Here is a 15,560-nt window from a genome sequence, read left to right on the forward strand (position 1 = left end):
GTTGTGGCTATTTTGAAGCCTTACTTTTATTTTACTTTGCAACAATCTGTTTACTTTATTATCTGAGCTTAACATTTTCACCTTGATTCAGATCCACCAGTCAGCTGCAGGACCACCAGTCAATTGAAACCACTGCTTTACTTGTATGTTATTTATTTGAATGGGAAGCAGCTTTGGGAGCCAACACAGCTGAAAAGCAGAGTATAAATCCGGGTTGGGAGGGGGGGTGTTGTACAAATCAGAAGACTTACTAGCATTATTATAATTACTCTATTCAGTCTCCATAAAGAGCCTGTAGAAGTCCTGATCAGGGGCTTGGAGAAAGTAAAGAGGAGAATGAGCACTAATAATCAGTAGCTCAGTCGAGGTAAGACTGACATGCTATCTGTCAATGGTAAAGATGTTCGAAGACTGAACTGCCAACCAGTTCTGCAATGGTTGCACTCCTCCTGAAGGAGCAGGTTTCCCACTTTTCATGGGGTTTATATGACCCTTGTTGGCTCAGCAAAGTGTCAAATATTATACTGGATCCAGAAATGCTGTTTGAGAAACAATGCAGTTGCAAAAAACACCTCTTTACAACTGAGCCTGCTCCAGAAGATAGACCCTTACCTTGCCATGGCCCCCAAATTCATACCAAAATGCTAAACTACTCTAATGCACTCTACATAAGTCATCCATCGGTCAATCCAGAGACTCCAGTTTGTACAGAATACCACAGCTCAATTATTATCAAAAGCTAGGCAGAGCATGCATATCATGCTGGTCTGCAGCCTGGCTGCCCCTCAGTTACTAGGTTCAGTTCAAGGTACTGGCTATCACATATAAAGTCCGTCATGGACTTGGCCCCTCATAGTTACAGGACTGTCTCTCTCCCTATGTTCCACCATGACAGCTTTGCTCCTCAGAGCAGGGTCTCCTGCAGGTTTCAAAAGGGCTTTTTCAGACAGGTAGTTAGTACTTTGACCTGGAAGGCCCAGACTTGTCTGATTTCATCAGATCTGAGTAGATGTGTACTAGTATAATGTGTTCTGTCTGTTATAAGTATGATCCTGCTGTGTAATCACTGAACTTTAACATGTCATGTTAATCCTTCAGCTTTGTTTCAGATCCATGACCAGATTTTTACTTGTTATAGTTCTGCAGTCAGAACCTTATTGCTTTGTTTATTGGACGTCCCACCCTGTTGATTATATTTGACTTAGAGTGCATTACAGTAATCTAATTTGGATATAACTTTATATGTTTATGTTATTTATAGTCTGCCTTTCTCACTGAACCTCAAGGAGGATTACACAGTGTATGTAGGACTGTCTTTAAAAATGGTCTGTAATCTTCAGCACATTTAAAAAGTGGCAGCCACACTATTGTCAGAAGCAGGATACAGGTTTTGTATCATTCCAGTGGCACAAAATGGCTGCCCTCCTGCACCCCCAGTGTCTTCTGCACCACTCCCTTGGTCACCATAGGAGTTTCTTGGGGTAAGGCCCACCATTGTTACCCTAATGGGTTGAACTGGTTACCCAGGAGTGCATTTTTGGCATGCTTTTTTTGTGCCCCTTTTCCTGAGGTGTGGGAGGCTGCTTTTGTTTTTGGAGTTTTGGCATATTATTCTGCAGTTCCTCCACCACTGTACCTTCTTTGCTCCTGCCCAATGTGTTTGGACTCAAAGTGACTCCTGGGTACTGTGGAGGCAGCAGACCAAGTTGGAATCTCTCTCCAATAAGAACTCCTTGGCTCCAATGTAGCTTCCCTCCCTCCGACAACTCCGTGAGAGAATTCAAAGGGAAGGGAAGAAGAAGATAAGGCATGGAATAGGAGAGACAGAGTGAATGACCCAGACAGAGGAAAATGGTTTAAGAAGAGACAGGTGGCAACGAAAAAGGCACGTGCAGAGATTGAAGTGCTTTGGCAAGAGAAAAAGAGTGGAAACACACAGCTGAGAAGAAGAGAGCTCTCTCGGAGCTGCTACTCTCACATGAGGCAAGAAGTAAATTGAGCTCCAAAGGCCAACAGAGGTTTAGCAAACAAAAAGCTTAGTCCTGTCATTCAAAGGAATGGGCAAGAATAACTCATGTTATGAAGACGCCCTTTCCCTCAAAAAGAGAAAAAATTAATTCCATAGGATTCATTTGAGAGGTAATATTATGATTCTTGTGTTGAGAGACTGTAATGAACTAATTAACTGACGTTAAAAACAAGATAGCTGTTTCACTAAACTCTTGCATTTAATTGATTGGCTGTCATGATTTAATATAATTACTTAGATGAGAAAATATAAAATTGTACTATTTGATTCTGACAGATAAATTGTTGCTTCTGTTTTTAAAAAAGCAGTTCTTGGGACAATGTATAAGCACATTGTTGCTAGGAGTGTCTTCTTTCAGTTATATCCTGCTTGTAAGCTGGCACCTTGTTTAGACTCTGCCGACCTGACTTCACTGATCCGTGCTACTGTCCTCCAGGCTCTTCGACTACTACAACATGCTGTACATGGAGCTGCCTTTGAAGACAACTCAATTAATACGGAATGCAACAGGAAGACTCGTATGCAGGGTCAACCAGTCAGGACACCTGTGCTATGACAAGTGCCTATTTCCTTCCAAGTTCACTTCAAGTTAAAGACCTTAATGGGCTTATTGAACCACATTTTCTGGTATATTCTTCTGTACCCATTATGCTAAGTAAATGCAGACTATCCTCCAGTGAAATTGAAGCTGTTTCTGCCCTATCATCAATTCTGAAGTCAGATTTAAGTGGGTCTACTACTTGTAAAGGCATCTGTATTGAGTACAGCAGGTGAGTCCTCCGGTTTTGACCTTCCAGTCGCAGGTAGCCAATAGAAGTTTTGCAAGGTCTGCCTTTGACTACTAGAAGGCTAGCAGTTCAGAATCCTGATCTTGTTAACAAAAGGTGCCATAATGTAATAAGAAGGTAAGCTACTTCCTAATAGTTGTTGTCAATAGGTAATCAATAAACCAATCAACTGACAATATACAACTCTAAACTGAGTCATGGACCCTCTCCTATATGATGGTTGCCAAACCAAATCAACATTCCCTCTCCCCTGCCTTGCCAAGAATACACCCAGAGAAATTCTGGAATACTTTTTCCTATTTACTACTAGATCAACATACCATTAGCCAATTAGCAATATTACAAAGATGATAAGCTCCTGGAGGAGGCAGTTAAGTAGTATCTTTGCAATCATTAACTGCTTTCACACTTATTATGTGTGGACACATAATAGCTAACAGACTCTCAATGCCTTTCAAATGCATTGAAATCAATGGACTTAGAATGGTATAACTCTGTTTAGGATTGCACTGTAAGTAGCTTAATAATACCTTTCAGTATTTAGTATTACCTGTTCATTTCTTAACAGCAGAGCAATCTTCACAATCACTGAATTTCACACCCACAGATTGCAGTCAAACTGAAATTCATTAACTGTGTCTCCACTGTGATAAAAATGTTTTCCTTGTCAAAATACTCTCCCAAGGTTACTTTATAAACTTCTTTTCAAATCGCTAAATGATTTCAATATTGTCAAAATGTTGCTGTGTGAAATGTGATAATTGAAATAGTGTAAAATGAGAAGAGAGTATGAGAAAAATAATTAAATACAGAGGTGGAGATTATTCTTATTTGATCGCAAGAGAGAAGGTGGTGACATATCAACATCCCCTACCTGACCAAAATTTCCAGGAATTGGCCAAAACAATTGGTTGAAGTCGCTCATGTACAACCTGTTTTTCAGTGAAACTGGATTAACAGTCTGGTTTAGACATTATAAGTCTGTTTTTACATGGTCTTTATGGTTATTTGTAATTCAGTGGGCCTACTGAAACCTTCAGGAATTCACTTTCCACCTAGGGTTGCCAGCTCCAGGTTGGGAAATCCTTGGATATTTTGGAGGTGGAGCCTGAGAAAGATGGGGTTTGGGGAGGGTAAGGACTTCAATGAGATACAATGCAATACAGTCCACTTTCCAAAGTGTGCCATTTTCTCCTGGTGAACTCATCTCTGTAATAGTGGGAGATCTCCAGCTACTATCTGGAGGTTGGCAACCCAATTTCCACCACAGGAATCTCCTTCAAAATTTCAAGATAATTTGGCCTGACACAATTTCCCAAATGATGCTGGATGCTATATCTGCTTGGATGTAGTGTCAAATGATATCCTATTTGGTACCTGAGAAATTGATGTGAATATCAAAGAGTGACCACAGATTACCTAGTATTCTATTTTCTAGGTTTATGCTTGACCCTACTGTTGCAAAGAAATTTCTCCAGTGATGTTAGTGTTTTTGTGCTTCGCACAGACAATGCTGTGTAGTCTGTCAATTGCCTTTATAATACTGAATGTTTCCCCATTATGTTTTGCCATGCCCTCAGTCATGCCCTCCTTTGCCTCTGTCATTGCAGCACTTCGGTCCAGCCCCCTGGATGGTGTGCTGGCCTCAGATATGGGTGGGGAAGAGCATGTTGCATCTTCACCCTCTTGGATTCCTAGGTAGCACAGTCTGTTGGGAACCTATCCAGTTGGCATCCTCCTTGGCCTCCATCCTGCCCTCCCTTGTAAAGGGGTTGCTCCAGTCCCCTAGGAGGCACAAATCCAAGCCCCCCCGGTTCATGGCCCTTCTCCCAGATCCTCAATAAGCTTCCCTGAGTGCCTGTCCTCTCTTCTCCCCACCCCCCTACTCTAACCCTGCTGGCTCCTCCCCCAGCTTCCCTATAAGGTAGGTGAGGCCCTGACATGGATGGCCCAGGCTAGTCAGATCTCAGAAGCACTGCCCCATGATCAGCTTAAGAAGTATAGCTTTCACTCTAAATGCATTTCAACTGACTTTAGCAAAGTTGGATTGAAGCCAAAACCAATTATAGACACACTGTTGTGACACTAGTATTATCCTGACTGTACAATGTCACTTGAGCAACAGCGTGACAATGGTGACAAACAGTTGCAAGCTCCCACAACAACAAGAAGGATTGAGATGAAAACGGTAGGGATTTATAGTCATAAAATCACTTTTTTTCTAAATGGCAAGTGAACTAGGGGAACATTTGGTTGATCCTTCAATTTTAGTCACTTGAAGTGGATTTTCAATTATTTTTCCTTGTGGTAATTTCTGATAGAGATCCTTGTGACATAGTTTCTTGCAAATAGTTGTAAAATAAGGACAATTATCATGGAGGTTCCTCTGAAATTTCCTAGGTGCTCCAGGAACAACTCAAAAACTGAGGTGCCAATTCTCCACCCACCCACACCCCAAGTTTGGTGCAGCTCTGAAATGATTCTGTTTTCCAAAAATCACTTCTGAATGTGACTCATGTAGGCCAGCTATTACTACAACTTTTGTTTCTGGTTACCATTTCAATGCTCAGAACAACAACAGCAACAAACTACAATGGCTACAGTATAAATATTTTAAAATGTGGCAGCCTACCCACACAACATATTTGGTACTTAGCATGTCTCAGAAAATGAATATTACAGTAACATATCTGACCCCCTAGTTGCACAGTAGTAGCACAGTATCTTTAAATAACAATATCTTATGATAATCTTTCCTCACATTTATTACGCTAAACGTCTACCTAGCAAGGTGATAAGTACAATTGTGCTGTGTGAAATTGCTCTTGCTGAAGAGATGATTTCTTACATGCTACATCCAAAAATGAAGGTCCTTTATCCACAGACTAATCACAAATTAATGAGGCATTAAAACATTTAAAAGAAAACTATGGTGCAATTAAAATATTTGCTAGTCATATTAAAGTAATTCATTTAACAGTTGTTATTCTTTTCCTGTGAGCTGTTCAATAAGCAGTCTTTGTACTTCTACACTCAAGGTCCACTCAGGACAATGGATTTGCGGCCTACATTTTATCCATTGTGATAGTTTATTAATGCATAGTTAAATTAACAAATATAACATGCCCAAGATTGGATCTGAGTATGTATAAACCTGAAAATCTATTCCATGAACCAAACTTGAACAAAAGGTTCCTCTGACCATTTTTTTTAATGTTAAACAGGTCTTGCATATGTTGTGCGGTCAAAAATTAAATAATTTGGAACATTATTGATTTTTGAAATCCATATTTAGAGCTTATATAATTTAATTTATGATGTAATGACTTTTGTTCAGAGGCATTAAAGATAAATTCCACCAGCCATTCAGGAAGAGACTTCTGGTCCAGGAATACTATGTTTTCCAATTATTATCCCAGCTTCAACTGAACATAAATCAAAGCATATCAATACTAAAGAAAAGCTCCTGACTACATACTTCATAAAAATCAAAATATTTGGAAAAGTGATTTGTAATTTTACCAGAGAATACCAATGAATCATTAAACACATGTGTCTACGCAAGGTTTGGTTCTCCCGCAGCAAACATGCTCAGTTTGCTTGTTTTCTAAATAATATTTTAAAAACTGCTCTCTAGCCATCAACTGAATCTGAATCTATGGCCTAATTCATCTTAATTTTGCAGAAATTGTAGTCTCATTCCTAAGAGAATTTCTACATCCTTGGAAGTCAACAGAAGGATTTAACCATGTTTATAATTGCCCTGCTAATATTTCAACTTCCAGATTCTGCAGAAAAAAATATTACTTTCACACTGCAGATACAATCTAGCAATTTTAATAGAAAGGTCAAACATATGTCTTAGAAATTACAAAGCGAAGTGCATGCTTAACAGACTAAAATTTTAGTCTTAAAATCAAAGCTCAAATACATCAAAAGATCTATGCTGTTAAAAATAATAGAAGAATTGTTTGGAAAGGTTCTTCTTAACCTGAAGAAGGGTTAATCCAGTTGTGGCCTATTTCTTGCAACAACATCCAAACAGATCCAAAACAGTTATCATCCCCCCCCCCCCATTTAAAAGTAAATAACTTCAGTCAAATCCCAGACTAGAGACAGAGGAAATTTCTTGTTGTAGTTTATTTGCTTTGACAGATATGGAAATTAGTCTGTTGAACTATATTGAGCAAAAAACTCTAAAAAATTATTTATAACTGAACAACTTTCATTTTTCCTGCTTTATAGGGGACGATTTAAAAGAGGCCGTCTCCTCATTTTTAGTTCAGACGGCATGGACAAAAACGCTTCAGAGGAGAAAGAGCTCCCCCCCCCTTCTATTTTCTTCTGCCCAAGTTTATAGCTCTTGCCCCTGACATTTTGTGCTGGTGCAGGGATTCTGCATGCCTGCAGTTTTTTGCTTAAGGTTTTCCTAGGATGTTTGCTCTGCAGGCTCCACTGCTGGGTGCCCTTTCAGCCCCAAAAGTACATGGTTGCACTCAGCTTGCCCTGCCAATTCCAGCAATATATAGTTTCCCCCCTTTTAAATCCCCCTACCCCTAGCCACTCCTTGCCACCTTTCCGCACCCCTAGCCACCCTTTGACACACTCTCAAACCCCTACCCATCCCTTGACACCCTCTCCGACTCCTGCCCACCCCTTCCTAGCCATCCCTTCCCATTTCCCCCACCTCTAGCCACTCCTTCCCATCTCCCCTACTCCTAGCCTTCTCTTGCCACTATCTCCAATCCCTGTGCAACCCTTGCCTCCCTCCTCCCACCCCTAGCTCAGCTGGCATTGTTCTGAAAGGTGATGATTTTGGGGTGACCAAGTGCAAAAATCAGGAGGATCCATGAGCATCCATGTGTTTTAACTACATTTTTGTGCCATTGTGGTGCCACAGAGCATGGGATGTAGGATAATTGTATTCAGACATGTGTCTAGGGGTATGAGCTGTGATGTACAGGTGATTTTGGGATGACCAAGTGGAAAAATAATTTTTCAAGCATTTTTTTGCGCTACTGCGGCACCACGAAGTGTGGAACGTGTGATTGTTGTGTTCATACATGTGGCTAATGCTGGAGTTGTGATGAGCTGGTGATTTGGGGATGACTTTGTGCAAAAATCATGAGGATCCATGTTTTTCAAGCATTTTTTTCATTAATATTTTAAAACTCTTACTTATAACATAATCTAGTTTTGTGTACCCCTTTTACTGTTCTTATTTAAGTATTAACTGTATGAAATAACAAGCAACCTTTCGGTATATTTTTTTTATACTTAAAACAGTCATTAGGGGCAGCAAATCGGTTGTTAAATTATTTGAATCCCACCACTGAGTACAACCTTGTAGTTTTAGGACTGAAAAGGCTCCCAGCAGGGGAGCTTGCAGAGCAAATGTCCCGGGAAAACTGCAGGCATGGAGAATCCCTGCAGCAGCACCAAATGTTGGGCACGAGTGGCACAGGAAACTGATAAGAGAGCTTTAACGATCAGGCGGGAAAAATAAGTCATTCCCTCAGCTCCTGAGCTCCACAAAGCAAGGGGAGATGCATTGCAGATGACTTGGTAGTTTTGCATCCTCAAAATAGGACAACTTGAACAGAAATAAGGAAGTCTTATTTGTGCTGTGCAGAATGGGCCATAGTAATCTATTTAAGATTTTGGGGCTGCTTTTCTTAAAAAAATGTGAACTTAAAATGGTTTACAAGCAGAGAGATTCCATAAGAGCAACTTCACATAAATACACATAAATACTATTAACTAAATGAGGGATGGCTGAGAATACAGATAGAATTCACAACCAGGTATTTAAAACCAGCAGTACACAGTTACAGCTAAAGGAGCTTCAATAAAGCTTCTTGCCAAAGGTTTACAAAAGTCCTTTTCAATTGAAACACCTCATATAACCTTTGAGAAGAGTCAGAGAGGAAATATCTCTTCCTCCTACTAGCTGCCAGTCCCAGAGCTTTGGTACAAATGCAGAAAAAGTTCTGGAATGTGCCACTACTTCCCATACTTTTAAAGTAACTGAATCAGTGAATGGAGTTACTGCTTAGATTTGACCAGGAATCTGAGTCATGAAAAACTTTAAAGAACCTTGAACTGAGCCCAGAAACAACCTGGTAACCAATCCATTTTTTTAAATCAAGTGAGGAACCATGAGTCTTAATCAAAAGGCAGGCTTGGATGCATTCTGAACCAAGTCTGAAGTTTCAAGATAGTCTTCAAAGGCAGGCCTAAGTAAAACACATGGAAGTAATTCAGCCTTGAGGTTATGCCGACATAGATCAGCATGGTGAAGTCAGCTGAGTGAATGGAGGGAGCTGGTTCCTACATTAGATATGATTGATAGAAGGCTCCATTAATAACTACACCAATCTATTCTCCATCAGCACAGGCAGGTCCAAAAGCACTCCTGAGCAGTTCACACAATCTGCCACTAACTGGTAGTATGATTCACCTCAGACTCTTGGACTTTCTGATCAGCATTACCTCCCTCTTATTCCAATTCAGCCTCAGCTTGTTTCCTTTCAGCTATCTCGCCTCCACATCCAGACTACAACCCAGAGCAGAAACTTCTGAAGGTTTAGTTAATGAAATATAGAGCTGGATATTATCTGCAAATGGATCTGCAAAAGCTGTGAATGAGCTCATTTAATAATAAATAACACAAGTGAGAGGGTTAAACCCCACATGTCATCTCCAAATGGGACAGTTTGGTATTTACCATGAGAACTTTGTGTCTGATATGATAGAGGTTACTTATGAAAGTTGATGCACCATCAAACCATTATCTTTTAAAGGAATGCCTGGTAGCCTCTCAAGTGGCATGGGATGGCTACAACAATATGAAAGAACCTGTCACAACCCTTCCAATGCCATTCGGCATGGAATTCACACTCAGTCCTTTCTTAACTGTTATTTTTAGGATTGTGGTGAGTGTGGGAATATGTGTGGGTAACTACAGTCAAATTGCCATCTGTGTATTTATTATGTATTGGATAATTTTAAATTAAATTATTAATTTATCACTTTACTATTGTTTCTAAACATATGTGTTCACTGCCCAGAGCCCGACCTTTGGCAGGAGAGGGTGGGATATCAAATCAAATCAAATCAAATCAATCAAAGTGGGACTAAAATTCTCTAGAGCAAATTGGAGGACTAGTAGGAGCGCTGTTACAGGAGTAAAAGATATTGAATGTACTTTGTTGTTTCTTTGGGCTTTATATATATAATAGCGTGATCTGGATTGGAGAGAGATTGTTTTCCCCTTTAGGAAGACTTAAATGTAAACGTTCCTCTCACAAATGGTTCTCTGCCTGATTCAGGAGAGTAATAAACCTGTCTGTGAGAGTAATGTTTGATGGTAGCAGTAAATCCAGTGAAAGGATGAATTAACTGCCATTGTACCTATGAATGTTCCATTTGTGCATGGAGTTTCAGACATGCAGAAACAAAATTAACTTGTTCCTTTGAGGTTTTACCAAGGTCAATATGATTTCAAGCAACTGACTATGTGGGCTACATTCTTTTCTTTTTTGTAACAGTTGAGAAACCTTTTTTTTTAAGACATGGAGAAAATAATTACATCTAAGAAGTTTCCCATTTAGCATCAGGTCTATTCACTGGGGCTCACTCCCAGGAAAGTGTTCTTAGGATGGTACTGCAAATCTTGTAACCATTCCTTAGCATATTTTAGATCAGTTACTTCAAGTCCATTTTGGTTGCTTAGCTTCTTTTCCCAAAAGGGTAGTAAACACAAGGATTTTTCTATGCACTGTGCATTAGGCATTACCAGTCAATTCCCTACTTCTCCTTCTGCTCTTTTCTTTTATATCTGACATTCAAGTGATATTATGTTCCCTATACACCAGGGTTGCAGGAATAATGCTGTAATGGATAATGTCCTCATTAATGTTAGGAACAACAATCCTTTTCTTCAGAGGGTCAGTAACTGTGTTGAAACCCACCAAGTAATGAATGAAATTTAAGTTGATTAACCAGCTGTTTAATCGAAACATAGTGCCCTTGTTTGTTTACTTCACATACTTCTATATTGATTTTCAACAAAAGTTGGAGAAGTGGTTTACAAAATGACAAACTTATATCAAAATAAAATTGATAAAATTAATTTATAATAATTCCAACAATAACAAGTGGCAGATAGCTGAACTTAACTGGAAACAAACATTCTGATGAAACAAGAATGTTTAGGGGATACATGAGCCTAGGGATCAGGCAATTGCCAACACCAGAAAATGTGTTGAGGGTTCAACAGAGTCTAAAACATAATGGTAACCAAGCACACTTTTATAAAACAACTTATCATGTGCTTCTGCTTGCTCAGTTCTATAAAAGTCAAGTTCTATAAAAGCAACAATTTTAACTACATGAAGTTTCCCAATAGTGCTCAAGGCTGGCCAGCATAGAGTCAATATAAAAGTTTCTAAGGCATGGATGATACTAATTTCATCATTTATTGTTGCTGTTAACAGTTTGCCTTTCCATAAGGCTTAGGGACCCCAAGGCAGTCAACAGTAAAAAAAAAATTGAAACAAGCTTTTATACATACCATGTTTCCCCAAAAAATAAGACGGTGTCTTATATTAATTTTTGCTCCCAAAGATGCGCTATGTCTTATTTTCAGGGGATGTCTTATTTTTCTGTGTTCTGTTCGTCGGGCATGCTTCCAAACAAAAACTTTGTTATGTCTTACTTTCAGGGGATGCCTTATATTTCGCACTTCAGCAAAACCTCTACTATGTCTTATTTTTAGGGGATGTCTTATATTCGGGGAAACAGGGTAGTATAAAAACAACTAAAAACAACAATTAAACAGACAACATACACACTTAAACAATGGCCATCTCCGTCCATTCCAGAAATGCACAGCTATCTTATCAACCAAACCTGAAAAACAACATTTTAAGTGAAAGTTTGAGTGCTAGAAGAAAATTTATTGCCACCTATGGCTTCCAATAAAAACCACTCCAATGTACTATTAATAATCTGCAGCCTATCCTGGCAAAAAGTTCCATGGCGCAGACTGGTAAGCTCCATACTGTTGTCACAGCTCTGCTCACAACCTGAGTTCCATCCCAACAGAAGTTGATTTCAGGTAGCCAGCTCAAGGTTGATGGATAGTCCCAACTAACAGGCTCTTTTCCTTCCATCCTTCTGAGATCGGTAAAGTGAGTATCCAGCTTGTTGGGGGTAAAGTGTAGGCAGTTGGGAAAGGCAACAGCAAACCACCCCTAACAAGAAGAAGAGGAAGAGAAGGAGTTTGGATTTATAGCTTGCCTTTCTCTTCTTTAAGGAGTCTCAAGGCAGCTTACAAACTCATTTTCCCTTCCTCTTCCCACAACAGACACCTTGAGAGGTAGATGGGGCTGAGAGAGTTTTGAGAGAACTGTGACTGGCCCAAGCTTACACAGCAGGCTTTATGTGTAGAAGCGGGGAAACAAATCCAGTTCACCAGATAAGAGTCTGTCGTTCATGTGGAGGAGAGGGGAATCAAACCGGGTTCTCCAGATTAGAGTGCATCTGATCTTATCCACTATATCATGCTGGCTCACATAATCATAGTCTTCCTAATAAATATCATGAGGTGATGTCACCCCATGCGTCAGTAATGATCTGGTATTTACCTTTTAAAGTACCTTGGATAATGATACTTTTCTCACAGTCCTTGGGTGGTAAGAGAAGGTGGTAAGCTTTACTTGCTTACAGCCACCTCTTCCAATCTATAACATTTACCTAACAGTAACCATGAACCACCTGTTAGGGACATTAGCCCAAGGCCCAGGTTCAGATGCTACAACCACTCAGGCAATGCCACTACAAAACTTAACCATATCAGCTATACTATCAGGGGCTCATTTACTTGCTCATTGTCCAACGTGAGATATGCAATCGTCTGCCAACAATTACCTACAAAGAACCAACATGACAAAAAGATCAACTGTCAATAATTTGACATAACCAATAGAATAATTTAGAAACCCATGGAAACCCATTTCAAACTATTATCTGTTGTTATCCTGAAATAACATTCTCCAATGAACAAAATTTATGGTAGACTCCAGCGCAAAATTAAATAGGGCTTAAACCAGTGCTTCTCAACCTTCCTAATGCCGTGACCCCCAACCCTAACATTTATCCATTTTACAGATGGAGAACAGTGATGCAGAGAGTCTTAGGCGACCCCTGTGAAAGGGGTCCCGACCCCCAGACTGAGAACCACTGGCTTAAACAGATATACCTTTTCTAGTTGCTACATTTTCAACAGAATAATGAAACAAACACACACATTTTTAAAAGCATATAACACAGTATTGCGGGCAGATGTGCGGATTCTGCTTCCCTCACAAACCAAACACACACTTAAATTCGTTGGAAAAGAAATGGCCGCAGCCCGGTTTATTAACAAATAATGCATAACTCTTTTGGAAGCTGGGCAGGCATATTGGGGCACATCCTGGCCACCAGGCAGCGAACCGCTGAACCTGGTCACTGTCAGCTCCACAGTTGACCCCTGGCCCTTCGGACGGCGCTTGCCCGCTGAACCCGGCACCGTCCCCCAATGGGGACCGGGACAGAAGGTTACTAGCAGATGTCGCTTGGAAGCCTACCCATTTGCTTGTACCCCCCCCTCCTGCCAGGGGTAGTGAGCTTGAAACAGGGCTTCGGGCCTGCATCCCCATAAACCCAATACCCACAGACCTCTTATTGAGGCCCCCGCTTCGTGGAGGTCTGGCATGCAAGCCTACCTCCCTCTCGGATGTGCCCCTATGCCTAAGATCCATGAATGCGACAAATGTCTGACATAAACAACCTACCACAAAACAACAGCCCAAAACTCAGGGCGGGAGGGTGGGTTCCGCTTGCCGGCAGCCTTGTAAGGAGGCTGGGCTGAACCGGGCATGGGCTTAAATAGCCTGCCCGGCTCCCTCGTCACGTGACGGTTCCCACCCCCGGGTAAGGGTAAGTCCTGGTGCGCTTTTTCATTTTATTGTTGCTTGCATGTTGGCTCCAGAAACCTTTAAAACATCTGTAGCCTTTTCAGAAAACAGCTTATTAATTTTACAGATTTCATTGTCTAAATCTGCAGTATGGTCTACAGATAAATGGTATGATTCTTCTATCAATGAGACAAAATCATGAATCCATTTCTCTATCATAGCTCCAGATGGCATTAAAACCGCCTTCAAATGCTTACTGCAATGCATTTTCAAAGAATAAAAAAAGCGATTGAAATAACTATTTAAAACTCACATTTATGAACATTAGATTGATAAAATTATACAATAACTGTTACAAAACTTATTCACCCATCATATTCCCTAACAAAATCTCCTGGGAAAAGTTTTCATCGGTTATGGCAAACCTTTCTAAATTAGTTTTGAAGAAATATTTAAATATATATTTACAGCAGTTATCAAGAATATTCAACAATAAATCACACTTATTGCACTCATTTTCACTCCTGCACTTGGCCATGGAACAAACTGCAGCGCCTTACAAGATTTACATGATACAGCACTCTGAATTTAAATAACAAGATCTGGAGGGTATACCTTGTAGACAAGATCCACTCTCGCATTTATAGGTTTGTACGATTAGAAGAAGAAGAAGAGTTTGGATTTATATCCCCCCTTTCTCTCCTGTAGGAGACTCAAAGGAGCTTACAATCTCCTTTCCCTTCCCCCTTCACAACAAACACCCTGTGAGGTGGGTGGGGCTGAGAGAGCTCTGTAGAGCTGTGACTAACCCAAGCTCACCCAGCTGGCGTATGTGGGAGTGTACAGGCTAATCTGAATGCCCCAGATAAGCCTCCACAACTCAAGCGGCAGAGCGGGGAATCAAACCCAGTCCTCCAGATCAGAGTGCACCTGCTCTTAGCCACTACACCACTGCTTCCCCTTCAAACAGCTATAAAGGTTGAGTGATACTCAGGAAACTGAAACTAACCCTAATCACATGGACTAGCCCAAGATTGCTTATCTAGCCAAGCTTTCTTCTCTTGGCACTCTCTCCTACAAACCTGAGTCTATCTGTTTGATGGTTTGAAGGATTTTATAGCAGTAAAAACAGTTGAGTCCTTTGTATATTGAAAAAAAATGGATAAAAGGTCTCACTGTTGCATTAGAATAAAGAACACTGATAAATTGCAAATGCCTTTTCTAATCCATTTCTCCGTTGCTTTTGTTAATTCAGAGTCATCAACAAATTGTGGGGGACTACTGATAACTGTAATTGGATTTCAGTAGTTCAGAGGGTGAAGCTGCTGACACCAGTCTTACAATTACATCAGTACATCAAGGGCAGTATGTGACATGATATCTTTCAGCCAGTGTGCCAAGATCCTACACAAAACCCTTTGCATTTTTTTTTAATGAAGTGGTACCTTGCCTCTTAAAGAAAAAGTATACACTTTGAGTATTATGGAGTCGTTTCGGCAGTCAAGGAGTGTTAAATTAACAAACCGTCCACCACGAAAAGCATTTTAAGCATACTATTTTGAAGGTATAAACAGGATCTTAGTGCAGGCAAGCAAAGAGATACAAACTTGAATGTCAAGGCAAAATCTGTTATTTAAGACCATATATATTAAGCTCACTTACGATATATGTGACACACTGTTCTCTGGAATCTTTGGCTCAACGTCACCTTTTCCTTAGAAATAAAATGAGAGGAATGTTAATCCATATTATTAATACATTGTCCAAGAATCTGAAGAA

The 15,560-nt window shown here is 40.2% G+C and overlaps 1 protein-coding gene across 4 annotated transcripts in view; it reads right to left on the minus strand.

Annotated features, from left to right (window-relative positions):
• AFF3 (AF4/FMR2 family member 3) overlaps positions 1-15,560 on the minus strand; it is a 306,895-nt gene that overhangs the window by 106,658 nt on the left and 184,677 nt on the right. For all 4 annotated transcript variants that reach the window (XM_048494122.1, XM_048494123.1, XM_048494121.1 and 1 more), the window contains one exon: positions 15,444-15,495. In XM_048494122.1, coding sequence (XP_048350079.1) covers positions 15,444-15,495 — 52 coding nt within the window. The remainder of the gene's footprint in view (positions 1-15,443; positions 15,496-15,560) is intronic.

The sequence above is a fragment of the Sphaerodactylus townsendi genome, linkage group LG04 (genome assembly GCF_021028975.2).
Source record: "Sphaerodactylus townsendi isolate TG3544 linkage group LG04, MPM_Stown_v2.3, whole genome shotgun sequence".
Lineage (NCBI taxonomy): Eukaryota > Metazoa > Chordata > Lepidosauria > Squamata > Sphaerodactylidae > Sphaerodactylus > Sphaerodactylus townsendi.